The sequence below is a fragment of the Dendrobates tinctorius genome, unplaced genomic scaffold, assembly GCF_039654945.1.
Source record: "Dendrobates tinctorius isolate UK_male_01 unplaced genomic scaffold, ASM3965494v1 ptg000376l, whole genome shotgun sequence".
Classification (NCBI taxonomy): domain Eukaryota; kingdom Metazoa; phylum Chordata; class Amphibia; order Anura; family Dendrobatidae; genus Dendrobates; species Dendrobates tinctorius.
The window spans coordinates 575,251-590,465 of NW_027362042.1; the positions used below are offsets into that span (position 1 = coordinate 575,251).

At 44.4% G+C, this 15,215-nt stretch overlaps 1 protein-coding gene across 3 annotated transcripts in view; it reads left to right on the forward strand.

Moving 5' to 3' along the window:
* The window catches only part of TBC1D1 (TBC1 domain family member 1), a 181,380-nt gene that overhangs the window by 95,710 nt on the left and 70,455 nt on the right, over nucleotides 1–15,215 (forward strand). For 2 of the 3 annotated variants that reach the window (XM_073563010.1, XM_073563011.1), the window contains exon 11: nucleotides 8,023–8,162. In XM_073563010.1, coding sequence (XP_073419111.1) covers nucleotides 8,023–8,162 — 140 coding nt within the window. Of the gene's footprint in view, nucleotides 1–4,728; nucleotides 4,914–7,649; nucleotides 7,767–8,022; nucleotides 8,163–15,215 lie in introns of those variants that run through there. The other variant, XM_073563012.1, reaches the window with a different exon arrangement.

The following is a 15,215-nucleotide window of genomic DNA, read 5'->3' on the forward strand; positions in this document are numbered from 1 at the left end:
AAAGGCCAAATGAGGAGGTTAGAGATAAAAGGTGAGTAGCAGATGGGGAGAGGGGAAGAGCAATGGGGATGTTGAAATCGCCCATGATGAGGGTAGGGATGTCACAGGAGAGAAAATGTGGAAGCCAAGTGGCAAAATGATCCAGGAACTGATGGGAGGGGCCGGGAGGACGATACACCACCGCCACTCGCATGGAGAAGGGGGTGTAGAGTCTGACGGCATGGACCTCAAAAGAAGGGAAGACAAGTGAGGGTACTTGAGGGATAACCTGAAAGGTACATTTTGGCGATAGGAGCAGACCAACGCCTCCACCAGCTCTATTGTCTGATCTTGGGGTATGAGAGAAGTGTAGCCCCCCGTATGAAAGAGCCGCAACAGCGGTAGTGTCTGACTGCTGGATCCAGGTTTCAGTAAGAGCCAGGAGGTTAAGAGAATTAGAAAGGAAGAAGTCATGGATGAAGGAGAGTTTGAACACACTGAGCGAGAATTCCAAAGTGCACAATTAAGAGAGACAGATGGCAGGCAGGGAATATTAATAAGATTAGAGGGGTTTCTGAGTGTAGCAGTCGGGGGGTTTGCCTTTCTATAACATGGGGGACCAGGGTTGGGAGCAATGTCTCTGAGAAAGTGGGATATACATAAATCCCCGCAGTACTTGGAAGATTGATAGCAGTGGTGGGGCATCCAAATTAAACTCCCCCTGCGGCAAATTGTAGAGCGAGATTAGCTTGCTGGATATTTTTGGTCACATGGTGCCAGTGGTGGGATAACTAAGATAAGCCCCACTGCGCCTGTGATAGCCGTGTGCCGGCATTGTGTCACGTCCCTCCGTCCGCTGATACACCTGTGTCAGTGGTGGGATTGTGACATAGTGGTGACACAGGGTCCGCTGTCCGTCGCATTTTGGTGGCAGCGGGACCCCCGTTAGTCCTCCGTATTTGGACGAACGGCGGTGGGCCGTTATAGATATAGACTAATCTCTCCCTGAGAAGCCCTGAAAATGGCCCTACTGTCACAGGTGTCGGGTGTGACACAGTCATCCTGGATCCGGCTGTAGGTTATTGCAATTAGCTCTACAAACACCTTCTTGATTTTTGCATCTGTTATTGAGTGGTATCATTCTCCCTCTAGGACCCAACAGTTGCCTCCACCTTCTGCTGCTAATTAACACATCCTTGCTGAAGTTTTAAATACCCACAGTCTCTTCAGCAGGGCACTGGTGTTGGCTCAATTTCCCTCTGGTTGGAAGTACTAGCAGTTGGCTAGTGTCTTGTAGGATTGCTGGCATGATATCTCGGTGGTCTTCTCAAGATAAGTGTATCCCCTCATTTGTCCACCCTCTGTTAGTTGTAGTGGGGGCTGACTAATGATTACCCTGTCCCCTCCCTATCCAGGTCCTGTCACTAGGGTCAGGCAGGGATTGGATTCCTGCTTGGCGATAGGTGCAGAAGCTATTTAGGGTTGTTTAGGGCAGACAGGGTTGTGTTAGATCTGCCTAAGTCCCCCCCCCTTCCCCTAGTGTTTAAGCTTCCCCTCCCTCTCCCCGTTGTTGTGCACTTTGTTTCTTCTTCACCCAGTGTGACACCTACCAGCGTGCGTTCCACACACTGCTCTGCGTGGGGCAGTGAGTGAGGACAGCAATCCCAGACTATGCCGCAGCCGGATATAATGGTGGCGCCTGCGCTTCTAACAAGCTGCACACAGCATTGACTTTGTCCACTTAGGGACATTGAAGCCCTCAATTCTGGATCCCCTGATGAACCCATGCATCTTGAAAGGGGGAAACCTGTCGGGAACTATTGATGGCTGATAAGTACTACCCTTTTGTGGGATTACTGTATATGGCAATTCGTTGATTTTTATACCTGTCAATATACCTATACTATTGTCATTTTGTAGTTTTATTTGTTTAGTTTGGCACTTGTTTGAATCTTTTGGGAAGAGGGGGTTACCACTGAGATATGTTGGGTTTTCTATTACAGCCTCCCTAGGTTATAATCATCCGTCCATCTTTTCAAGTCCGTTTTCCAGCCACATTATAGAGGACACGAGCCTATAACTTGATATTTATGCTACTGTGCACCTCGGCTCTATCCTATATAAGGGATATATAGTATCATAAGACTTCAAGATAATTAGGACTAGAGACTTGCTCCCCCCCCCATGAGACTATCTTGTCTCCCCATTAGGGGTATTTTGTTTTTATTTCTATGTGTATGTTTGTGTTTTTCTATGTTTATGAAGTCAAGGGTGCATAACGGCCTTCAGGGCTACCGGCGTTGAGCAGAGTCGCCATCACGTCAACAAGTAGGGTACCAACCTCTGCTGACTGGGTGATTTTCAGGGCTTCTCAGGATAGATAATTCTATATTTCCATGTTGGATTATTACACAAAGATTGATTTCGCAATCCTTTTCCCTTTTGGCCCATTTGGCTTGAGCACCTTTTAAGTATAAAGTGTAATTTTTTTACTTTAAATACATCAGTAAAAGTTCATTTTTAGGGGTCTATATTGTTTGGTCCTAAATGTTATTGAGGACCCTATTGATTTGTGCACAGTAGCAATGCAGAAAATCAACACTAAAGAACGCCAGAAGGGGGAGGAAGATGTATTCACAACACACTGCATGCAACAATCTCAGGACAACAAGAACGACTCAAGAACTCCTTTCTCCAATACAGCCAAGAACAGAATGAAGATTCTATTGTGGACATGGAGGGAAGCCAAGCACAGGTTAATATACTGGAAGGGTGTGGTTCCAAGAAGCAGCACAGCCAATAGTTCATGAGGAACTCTAAACCCTTTGCAGGTCACAAGAAACCTGTTAACTCATGAATCACCATGCAGATTTAAAGAGGACCTGTGTTCAGCTAATCACCGTGATTTTCTAATCACCACAGGACCCAGCAGAATGTGGCACATTCCTGGCAGCTGTGCTGTGTGTGGGGTTATACACAGTTCAACAATTGAGCTCTGCTAGGTCTGCCACACCCAGTAAGCTCAGTAAAGCATCACTGGAACCATTGTCGCTGTCCCTGGTTTATGTTGCTTTAAAATTACACCTCAAAAATCTGCTGACAGATTCCCTTTAATTTAAGAAGAGGAGGTTAACTTTAATTATGTAGATCAATTTTCTCCAGAAAGCACCTTGTAGAATAATAATCTGTTTATCTTGGAGCGATCGTCTCAGGACTGAGCCTGTAAACTTGCTCGTGCAGGAGGCTCCTGAACTGACCACCCGAGGACAGGATCAACATCACAATAAGGCAACAGGCCAGAGATGTTTCCTCAGATAGCGACTCTCGTGCTGATACATGAAAACAAGTGTCAGACATGTCTTCAGCTCCTGGAAGATCACTGAAGACTATGGAGGGAAGAGGTCAGGAAGCATGTGGTTATTCGAGCATATCTGCACAATACAGGATGGTAGTCTGCTAGATACAGGATCAGACGTTATTTAATGTGCAGAATACTCGTATTAATACTGGTAACCTGCGTTCTGTACCACAACCAAGAGCACAGGAAAGTGTGCATAGTCTAGAGACCTTCCAGTGTTGGCCGGCACCACAAACCTCTGTCAGACGGGATTTTAAGTTGCTGACCCGTTCAGAGACCAATATTGACACTAGCTGTGTGCGTTGGACATGTGGATTTTTCTTCTTGCATTTTTGTTTCCCTCTCGCGTAAGGTTACGTTTGGTTCGAAACTAGAGAGATTTGGGGCCTTCACCTGATCTTCTCATTCACCTGATATATTGATTTATACAGTCGCTAAAAAAAAGTTGCATACTTTAATATGAAATGACTTCCCACATCTGTGGCTATCCATACGTAATCTTCCTGGCACGAGGCTGCAAAAATGGCTATTATAGCATCAACATGATTACTTGTGAGGATTTATTCTAGCCATGAGTAATGGTTGTATCCATGGCGGTGATGGGTGCAGTCTCTCCTGATTCTTGAGGTCCCTCTGCCACCATAGGTGCCTCCAGTATAAAGGGCACATCATAGTTGGGGGTTCTCAGGATGATATTGCTCTTCTGGTAACAGAGGAAAAGTTATTTAGAATGACTTGACATTTGGTTGCTTTTCATCCATAATTTGATACCTAAACTAAAGAGAATCGGTTGTTCCGAAATTGTCTGTTTTCCAAAATACTTATTTTACATGGATTGACAGCTCAGGGGCATCCTCGGCTTTGTACGTTACGTTGTGCTGTTCCTCTGCTATTCCTCCTAGAAATTTAATGAGTACATTGATGAATGGGTATTACTGGGTGTGGGGGAGATTTGTACCTATACAGTCCAGTCGTGCTGTCCGGTTTGGGCCGTGTAGGGAAAAGCCCTTCTGATGATGCAAATGCTAAGGTGAAGGCGTCAACACTTCCACAACGATTGTCATCCAAATTTCTTTTGCATTTTATGAGGACAAGCCTCGTTTCGCAGTGATACATTACCAATAACAAGTAACTGAGTAGTGGGAGAAGCATGAAATAGTATGTATGTTTGTGTGTTTTTTTTTTTTTTTTTTTTTTTAATATATACAATCAAATGTTATTTGTTGGCCATTTATGCTAGTGTACCAACAGTAAAATAATTTGTGCCAGTTTTTGCCACATTGGATAGACTTTTCTTTACGACCCATCGTCATGGAATAGCAGACAGGTTTGTGGTAGGGTGCTACCTTGTGCACAATCTCTACCTCCACTGAAATCTCTCCCCGCTCCCTCCCTTGCTGGCTGGAATGCTGGTGTCTAGTTCCAGCTCGGCTCCTAGTGTGCCTGCCAGCAGTTCAGCACAATGTGACGAAGCTGCCGCGTCTCCTCCTGTCACTGCAGCCTCTTCTCCTAGATTTATCCAAAAATTCAGGCATAACTCCGGCAGGGAACCAAGTGGTCCTATCACTCAGAAAAGGTGAGCAGAAGAACCTGTCCTTGTCCTGCATGGTTTCTTGCTTGGTCAGATCTGCATGTGTCTTGGGATCCTTTAGAGTGGTGTGCAGTCATTTTATTCCCTATATACTTCCAATATCTAAATCTATTAGCAATGCTTAATCTCTGCTGAGCTGATCACTAGAAGTGGTATTGGTAACCTGTAATTAATGTATGTGAGCTCATTACTGTGCTAGAAAATGATGGAGTTATTGGGGGGGAAAAAAGTAGACAACGGTGCAGATTTGGGAGGAGGGGGCGGCGGCGGTGCGATAGTTTGTGTGATCTGGTACTAATAGACATGCACTTTTCAAAAAACATCTGTAGTTCCAGGTAAAAGATTGTTGAAATGTGTGCAGTGTGACCTTTCCATCTAAACCTGCATGTCTGTCTGCGCTCCCAATTGTGTCCTGACACTTGTGAAATCTACGCTCTTCTGTAACTTCACTCCTTTTCCGATAATTTTTATAACATGCTGTAGTTAAACGAAGGCTGAGAAACTGAACACAGTGTATATACACGGCTCAAAAAAAAGATGGGAACAGTTAAGCATCACCGTATAATCCCCAAGTCACTGCAACTTCGGAGATATCGATCTGTTCATTTAGGAAGCGGAAGTAATTGTCGATCAATTTAACCTGCGTTGGTGCAAATGAGAGTAATGGCAAGAAAACCTTGAAAAGAGACCATACTCTGGTACAACAAATAGAAAAAAAAATGGGCTAAAGAAGCCCTAGCCAGCTCACCAGCCACAGCACGGAACCTCGTCTGGACCAAACGATAGTTGATAGTAGACAAAAACATAAGGGGCGTTCCAGCTGGTAAAATTTCTTGCTTTATTGAAAAAATTAAAATAGTACAGCGGCTTACTCCTCAAGAATGGTTGGATGTGCTATGAGGCACTGGAATAACAGCTGCCTCATAGCACATCCATCCATTCTTGAGGAGTAAGCCGCTGTACTAATTTAATTTTTTCAATAAAGCAAGAAATTTTATCAGCTGGAATGCCCCTTATGTTTTAGCTTTATCTGCCCTTACACTTTTGCATTGCGTCTTTCATTCCTCCTGATGCAGGACCATGCCGACCTCCTGTGGTCAGTGTGTAGGTAGTTCCTGGATGATTAAGACATTGATGCCACTTTTCCCAGATCTAAATACCAGTAATAACTTCTGGGACCTGTTATAGATGTGCATTTGCTTCCACCAAATGACACCACAGAATATCCAGAAGATCACCTATGGTCTAGGAGTAGCTTCACATGTTCCAAAGACACCACCTGCTGTCTTATCAGGAGCCTTCCCAGACATTGTGCAGACAGGCACATGGTGGCCATACGCACTACGGAGTCAAATTTAAGAGTTGCTGTGATGAAATGGTCACAAATTAGATCCTCCTATGACTTCAGGTTTTTTTTACTCTTGCTTTTCATGGTTATTTAGTATCTAGCCTTCGGTTGCCAAATCTGTCCATTCACCATTAATACATCATTCTTAACGAATATTAGTAAAGACTTTCGTTCATCGAGGTCTGATGTGCGATTTAGGGTGTGTGCACACGCTGCGGATTCTGATGCGGATCCGCAGCGGATTTGGCCGCTGCAGATCCGCAGCAGTTTTTGCTACGGTGTACAGTGGCATGCAAACCTATGGGGAAAAAAAACCCGCTGTGCAGACACTGAGGAATTTTCCGCGCGGACTTGCTGCGGTTTCAAAACCGCAGAAAGAATTGACATGTCATTTCTTTCTGCGGATTCCTATCTCCTCCATTGAGGAGATGAAAAACCGCAGGGCAAAACCGCAGGCTAATCTGCAGGTAAAACAAAATCCGCGCGGCCAAATCCGCAGAGCATTCCGCAGCGTGTGCACATACCCTTAAGTGTCCCTTTTTCTTTTTCTTTTTGTCACTGACCTTACTCCAACCTCATAACATCATGGATCTCTTTGAAAAGTTATTGGTTTGGTCTCATATGAATGGAAGCTATGATACTAATGTTACTAATGTGAACACAGCCTAACAAACATGGTATTTTTGAATCAAACTTTTCATGTTAGTGTGAGTCTGTCATCTGGTTTTTCCTACCCTAATTAGAATCATAGAATCATAGAATAGTAGAGTTGGAAGGGACCTCCTGGGTCATCTGGTCCAACCCCCTGCTCAAAGCAGGATTCGCTAAATCATCCCAGTCAGATGTCTGTCCAGCCTCTGTTTGAAGACTTCCATTGAAGTAGAACTCACCACTTCTCGTGGCAGCTTGTTCCACTCATTGATAATTGATAGCCGAGTGATGTAGATGCAGAGACCCTGATTCCATCAATGGGTCACTTACTTTTCTAGGTGCTGCAGATTTGATTGAAAGCTGTTTTATCTGCAGATCTAGATTGCTGTATAACCCCACCCACACCACTGATTGGCAACTTCCTGCCTCTGCACAGTGTACACAGAGTTGCCAATCAGTGGTGAATATGGAGGTGGACCTGGCTTCAGATTTACTAGTCCGCTAGTGATCATCTCCTGCTGTAAAAGTGATTTTATGAACACTACAGTAAGCAGACCAGTAAGTGACACGTCTTTGGATTCATTGTCTCTGCTCCCACATTATGTAGGAGAAGTCAAGTGACGGATTAATCCCATATTTCTGTTGTTCTCTCGGAGTACAAATTTCTCTTTAGTTTTTCTCAATAACCTTTCACTTCCTCCTTTTCTGGTCTGTGCTCTCAGCCTCTTCTACCGCTCTTCTTTTCGGAAGAAGCTTCACTCTTCCTCTTCTGTGCCAAACTTTCTAAAGTTTCTTGCTCCTGTAGCCGAAAATAGTGCGTCTGAATTTAACAAAGAACGGTAGGTGGTTTGCGTGGCTTCTCTTGCTGCTCCATTATGACTAATGGCTCCCAATATCTCCGGTCACTTTCCCATTTGGTTAATGTTTTGTATAAGTAACTGTTGTCATGCGTAATCCTGTTCATATTGGGAATGAAAATCCTTCCTTTCCCTCTGCCGTTGCACCATGTATGGCATGAATACTTGGTCTGTTTTATGTAGGCTGTCATTAGATGGTCTTCTGTTTTTCATAATTTTTTTTTTTCTGTCTTTTCAGTGATTTTGAGTGTAAGTCCATCCACAGCGAAGCGGCGTGCAGCAGTCCAGTGAGGACACGGCGGCATTCTTGGAGGCAGCAAATCTTTTTGCGTGTGGCAACGCCACAAAAGGCATGTGACTCCCCAAACAGATATGAGGGTAAGAAATAGGTTAATTTTTTTTTTTTTTTCTTTTTGGGGTTTAAGTGGTCTCCAGAAGCTTCTACACTTGTAAAAAACACACTGTGCAGGTAGCCAACCTCCCCGGGTCCAGTGCTCTATTTACAGCTCTACTCAAGTCTGCATTTTCCCTATAGCGTTTGTCAGCTCAATAGGGAATCACCTCTGCAGCCAATCAGTGATTGGCTGCAGCAGTGATGTGCGCTGTCAGCACTGTAGTCACAACACCACGACGAGTGCAAAGTCTACCTTTCTAGAACTGTGAGTGTGGGATCAGGCAGCCCCATGGAGTTCAGTGCCCCCTTTGTTTTAACGTTCTCTTATGCCTCCCAATCTTATTATGGAGCCCTTCACCAGGAGGGACCATACAGTCTCCCTAAATTCTTCTGTAGGTCACTATGAGCAGCTTTTTGTCCCACAGTGGTACTGGTGGTTTGCACTGAGAAACTGCAGGAATGTGTAGATAATGTGGACGTCCATCCCAGTGTTCGATGAGTAGAGTTTTTATTCTGTTAAAGGAAATGGTGACCACATCGTTGGGCTTCCTGTTTAAGAACGCCATAGATGACTGAATTTACACCACTGAATTATATACTATAGTGTGTGCAAATTTTTACAGACTTGATCTAAACTGCGAAGATGTTGCATGAAACGGCAATTTTTTTTTTTTTTCTAATTCTAAAACTGCTTTGGTCTAGAGAACCTGGGGACAGGAGAATCTTTAATGGAGCGTGAACACGGTGCGGATTCTGCTGCGGATCTGCAGCGTTTCTGCAGCTGCGGGTCCGCTGCAGATGTTGTTGCGTTGTACAGTACCTTTATTTCCTTTGGAAATAAAAAAACGCTGTGCACATGCTGTAGATTTTTCCGCGCGGTTTACAATCCGCAGCATGTCAATTCATTGGTGCAGAAACGCTGCAGTTTCACACCTCATCCACTATGAGGTGTAAAACTGCAGATAAACCGCAGGACTTAGGCCGGTTTCGCATTTGCGTTTCAGGGCGCAGCGACTGCCTGCGCACGGCCGCCGCTAATCCCCCCCCCCCCCGCCGGTAGCTCCCCCTATCGGCGCATGACGCTGCAGGCGTCCCCTATCTTTATCGCTGGGGACGCAGGCCGTGCGCAGTATGTGTTTGGCGGCGCATGCGTCCTTTTGACGGTGCGCCGACAAGCGCCAAACGCAACCTGTTGCGCTCGGCGCACCGTTAAAGGGGCGCATGCGCCACCAAACGCATACTGCGCATGACCTGCGTCCCCATTGATAAAGATAGGGGACGCATGCAGCGTCATGCGCCGATAGGTGGAGCTACCAGTGAAAGTGCGACAGGGGGCGGGGCTTAGCGGCGGCCGTGCGCAGGCCGTCGCTGCGCCCTGAAACGCAAATGTGAAACCGGCCTAAGTCCTGCTGTCATTCTTCTGAAGATTTAGTGGCCTCATACGCATGGCCTTGTTAGTCGCTGGGTCTGTAATACAGTGCTCATGCTCATGGGCTTTGACAGGCTCATACGGTCTAAAGTCACAATTTTTTTTTTTAGATGGATTACATAACTTACGTGGGGTTGTGACATTGACCATCCCCTCGAATAGCAAAGTGCTATTCATTATGGTGTGTGTGTGTGTGTGTGTGTGTGTGTGTGTGTGTGTGTGTGTGTGTGTGTGTGTGTGTGTGTGTGTGTGTGTGTGTGTGTGTTTTTTTTGTTTTGTTTTTATAACCAAGTGGTCAAATGTAATGGTCCACTATGTTTGTTTTTCTGAAGCCGTATAGCACATGTTGGATTTGGAATCAGATTGGTTTCTCATCCTGCTTGGCCATAAGTGTGGAAATCTTATGGTTGCCGTCTGATCATCCTTGGAGAATGTGTGTAAATAATCAGAGTTGGGAATAACAATCTTTTGTCTGCATTGCTGCATATAATGCGTCCATAGCATCATTACTCACCCAGTCCAACATTTCTGCTGAGTTGGCACATATTTTTAGTAGCAGAAAATTTTTTGCTAAAGATGTACTTGCTACTTTCAAATATTTTACTTTTAGATTATCCATAGATTTTTTTTTTTTTTTTTATTTCTATAGCTCCCAGGCTTGTGCTTAACACTTTCTTTCGCATTTGTCTCCCTTCTTCTAGAAGCCGTAATATATATTTTTTTAATTAATCCATTAACTTAACCATATGATGGCTTGATATTTGCAGGACGAGTTGTAGTTTTGAGTGGCCCTTCAGTAGGCCTCCGACTGCCGCATTGGTTCTATGCCATCGTGTTGAGGGAGTACGGTGGTCATGGAAGCCAGTGATTGACAGCATCTAAATGGTGACCAGCAATTTGCACTCTTGTCCTCCCTATTACAGGCAGATGTTGGTTATGTAATTCGCCTGCTCAAAGCTTCATATCTTTCTTGAGTGAGAGTGTGGCAGTGGCCTGTGAGGACTGTGTGTATCTGGGGTGCTGCTGTCTTCATATCCGCACGGCTTCTATCCCACATTTATTTTCTCTTAATATGCTTTCTTCCTCTATAGTTTCTGTGCTGTCCCGGAGACTGTAGATTCCCTGACACTTTGACTACCTCTTCTGCGTACACACCGCATCGCAGGTGACACTAACTGCTCATGACAGAAAGCAAGCAGCTGCAGGGAGGATATAAATTAATTTTCTCTCTGTAGCTCTTCTTCCAGTTTTGAAGCCAGGCAGGATATTAATGCTATTTCTGTGCATTAAATGTGTAGGCTGCATACGCTGAAGCATTTCAACAAGAGTGGACATTAAAGGGAAGCTGACAGCAAGTTCATGCTACCTGAACCACTGCTCCTGGGTGTATCTTAGTCACTTACGTTTAAGTCTGAAACGCTGCAACGTTTCAGTAAAAAATCATGCTGTCACAGCCGCAGAGGACCAAACTGCACCAGAAACTAGTCAGAAAGGTTGGTACCTGGCCGCTTATCCTTGTCCATTGTCAGTGATTGACCGGTCTCGCCATACATGCAGGGAGGAACCTGTAACTCAGTGGAGCAGGCAGGAAGAAGCCAAGGGGAACCCACGTTTCCAACTAGTCTCCCAGCCATTTTAAAGTGTATTTAAAAAGAAAAAAACAACGCTGTAGCGTTTCAGAGTCTTAACATACCTGGCTGAAATTATGCAACTGCCACCAGTTGTCAAGGCTAACAGCTGGGGGATCACACAGATCCCACCACTGTCACAGATGACATTGCAGAGATAACCGATACCACCAGTTTCAGGGGACGCAACTCCACTGCCTCTGATCGTCAAGACAATTGCACAATTGAGTGACAAGGCTGCTGCTGTTTCGACTCCTAGGCCAGGTACTGGGCAACTCTGAGAGCGTATGGTATATACACCTCCAATTCCAAAGCATGGAATTTATATATGCATGGATACATACCCCAATACTATCACTGCCAACTCCACTATAACTGCCACCATTAATAGTTTTTACAGACAGATTGAACACCTGTTACAGGTAGCCTATGGCTTTCAGAATTTTGAGATCCCCACCTTACACAATATCTTCGCCTCTGGAGGTCCCAGGCGGTAGATATTGTCTTACAGTGAAGTGAATGTGTTCTGTTCGTCCCTTCTCTATGACGTTGAAAATATATCTCCCATAAATATTGGATATATGCAAACCTCAAGATTCATTTCTGGACACAGGAGACAGTCTTGCTGCAGTTGTCTAGTTTTTCTTTGAAGGGAACAGGAGTTACCTGTGAAGGTCTTAGAATTTTTTTTTTCACTTTTCTGCCTCTTGAATATATGGAGCTCATACTGTCTTTTTTTTTTTTTTTTTTTTTTTCCCCCAGCAAATCTCCATTCTGCAGAATTCCCTTATTTCAATGAAGATGGAAGTGTTAGGTCTTTTTCTCTCTTCCCAGTTAATTATTTTCTTTTCTTTTGTTGTAATTGGTCTCAAATGTTCAATGTGAGGGTCCTAGTTCAATGGCGATTGAGGTGTCAGCTCTTTCTATGTGTCCTCTCCAGAGATGTCTTTATCTCTCAATTTTTCTCAGTTTGTTTCTGTACTAGAACTTGCTGTTAATCCTTCATTTGCTTTATTCTCTTTTGACCAATTTAAATTTGTGTGAAAGAAAATCTCCTGTTTGTACAGGCATCAAGATTAACAGATGCAGCTGTCGCTTCAGTATAATGCGTAACAGTGCAAGAATGTTATCTGTTATAGGGACTTTACGCAGAATTGCTTCACACTACTTTTTTTTTTTTTTTTTTTCTTCTAGAGGTAGATTTGGATATTTAATGTAATGGAACAATATTGATGTCATTTGAATTGCACATAAATGGTTATTCCCTTTAATTCAATTGTGACTCTAGCTTAAAATCCAGAAAAAAAAAAAATTGTCACGTGTAATCAATCTCCAAAACTTCTCGCTGCTCCGGATGTCCCCCCACCCCCACGCGTCTTGAAAACCCGCACATCAGACTGTTTGCATACCTGGATTCCCATGGTTATGTCCTGCAGATCCTTCATTGCAGGTCGCACATGCTCAGTGGATACCTGCTAATCTATTGTAGATGTCCTCTTCTTAATGTGCAGTGAGACGACACATGTGACTGCACCGACCTCTCTGCACAGTGTGGACGTGGACATAGGGCACTGACTCCTGTAAAGGATGAACAGCTGTCCTCTTCTCTGACTTCATCCCCGCTGTGATAGATGCAGCTGAGTGAGCTCAGAAGTTCCAGCCATTAAACCACTGATGGCATTTTCTCATTAAAAGCTTGAATGTCTGTTCATATTCGGTATAATGGACACCTCCTACCAATAAATACAATATAGATACAACCTGTGCCATATAAAAGAGAGGCAGTTTTTGTTGCCCACAAGAACCAATCAGAGGTCCGTTTTCATTTTTTTTTTTTTTTTTATGGCTCTGATAAAATGTAATAAACCAATCAGACTAACAAGGTAATACGAACAGGGATAAAGGAAAATACTAATCATTCAATTTTTCTCACACACAGGATTGTATCGGGGAGTGGAGGATGGGGTTATACCAAAGTAGGGGAAGGGGTATTATCACACACAAATCCTAGCAACAGTCACCGATAAATCCACCAACAACCTCCAGCCATTCAGCATAAGCTAGCTCTGACAATGAGAGCTAGCCACGGCCCAGATTATATAGGAGATGGGAGTGGCTAACAGTGCACAGCTGAGAGCCTAAACTCAGAATATTTTCCAGGAGCTCTCAACTGAGCAGATTAACCCCTGCACTGCTAAAAGAAACTTGCACAGTTTAATATGAAGGTGAAGTGGTTCTAATCAGTGCAGTAGTAGGAGAAATCAGACGCTGTGGTCTTCTGGCTCCTCTGTGTCCAGGTAAACCCGTGACAAGTAATGAGTGAACGTATTGGGATAAGGCGCTAACCGAGTGACTTCAGCGTGCTAGAAATATATATGTTCTAGTCCTTGCGCCTGCATGTCTCGCGGCTGTTCAACAGCCGCAACGCATGCAGGGTTCAACAGCTGCAACACTGCAGCGTGCAATCCCTGCATGTGTTTCGGTTGTCTAACAGCGGAGACTAGAATATGTATTTTGAGCACTCTGATTTCACTCTGTTAGCACTCAAGCATGCTCGGATAACACGTTATATGAGCACTTTCGCTCAGCACGAATATAAACCTCTATACCAAGTGGTGGGAACAGAGAGAAATTCAATTTGATACTAGGAACTATACATTCCTCGTCTTGGCCACTCTGCCTGGGCCATTAGCAGATTATAGAGAAGGTGGAGGAGTCGCTAATGTCATCTGTGCATGTGTGGATAGCATGAATATGAAGCAGGTGGTTGTGGGAAATGTAGTTTACAGTGGTCACAGGACCAGCAATGGGGGGCGACACACTTCACTGATCAGCGGAACACAAATATGAAAGAGCTGGGGTGAGGAAAACATCAAAAATTTAGCCAGTGAGTATCTGATTACTTTGTGGTTACTTTTAGAGGGGTTACGAGACCACAGGGTTATTGAAAGGGCAATTAACTCTGAAGTTTTTGTGGTTTTAAAGTGAATTTCCCAGTCACTGATATTGTGATTTCACAAGACCCAAAACAATTTGTTAGTGAAGCAGGAAATCCAGGAAATATGTGAGACTTAAGGGGGTTTTACACATAGCGATATCGCTAACAATATCGCTAAAGCATCACCGATTTGGTGACGCAGCAGCGATATCGCTATGTGTGATACTTATCTCCGACCGGCTCCCCCACTGTCCATCGCTGATCGCGCAGCTACATTTCTCGTTGGGCGCTTCTTGCTGGCACCGACGAGCGACACGCGGACGGAGGACGTCAGGATCGCCGCGTCTGAAAGGTAAATAACGACCGATGTATCGCTGCTGCATCGCTGTGAGATCTGCCTGTGTGGCAGCTCACTAGCGACCATTTAGCGATGCACCAGCGATCCTGACCGGGTTATATCGCTGGTGCATCGCTAAATGTAAAGGGGCCTTTATGTAGAGGGCTACCCAATCTCTGTAGGAGGGGAAGAAAGGTTGGGGGCATTCAATGTTGTGTGTGGGTTGTTTTTTTTATTTAAAAAAAAAAAAAAAAGAAAAGCTTTAACATTCAAGCAAGCATGTGCCACAGATAATAAAATCTCCAAAATAAATGTTTACTAAGATAAATGCATGAATTCAGGATCTCAATAGTGGATTGCAAGATCTGTGCTGGAAGCCCAAATTGACAACTCTTACTCAAGTAACCGATAGGTGTCATGGAGCCAATGTGTGCAAATTTCAGAAGTGTGCGGTTTGTATGACTTCTAGTCTGTTAATTGTAATTTGAGGTGTATAACTTTACAATCATTGGTTACATTTAGTGGCCTTGGTGCTTGTTACGTACCATACAACAGTCTTGGCATTTTCATCTCCAGCTGGTGGTCTACTCCATAAGACCTGTGACACAGCGTATGCGCCATGAAAGTCGGTGCCACTCCGACCCATGACGCATACGCTGTGTCATGAGTAAAGCCCCCCTGCGGGTCGGGTGACCGGGGTCACGG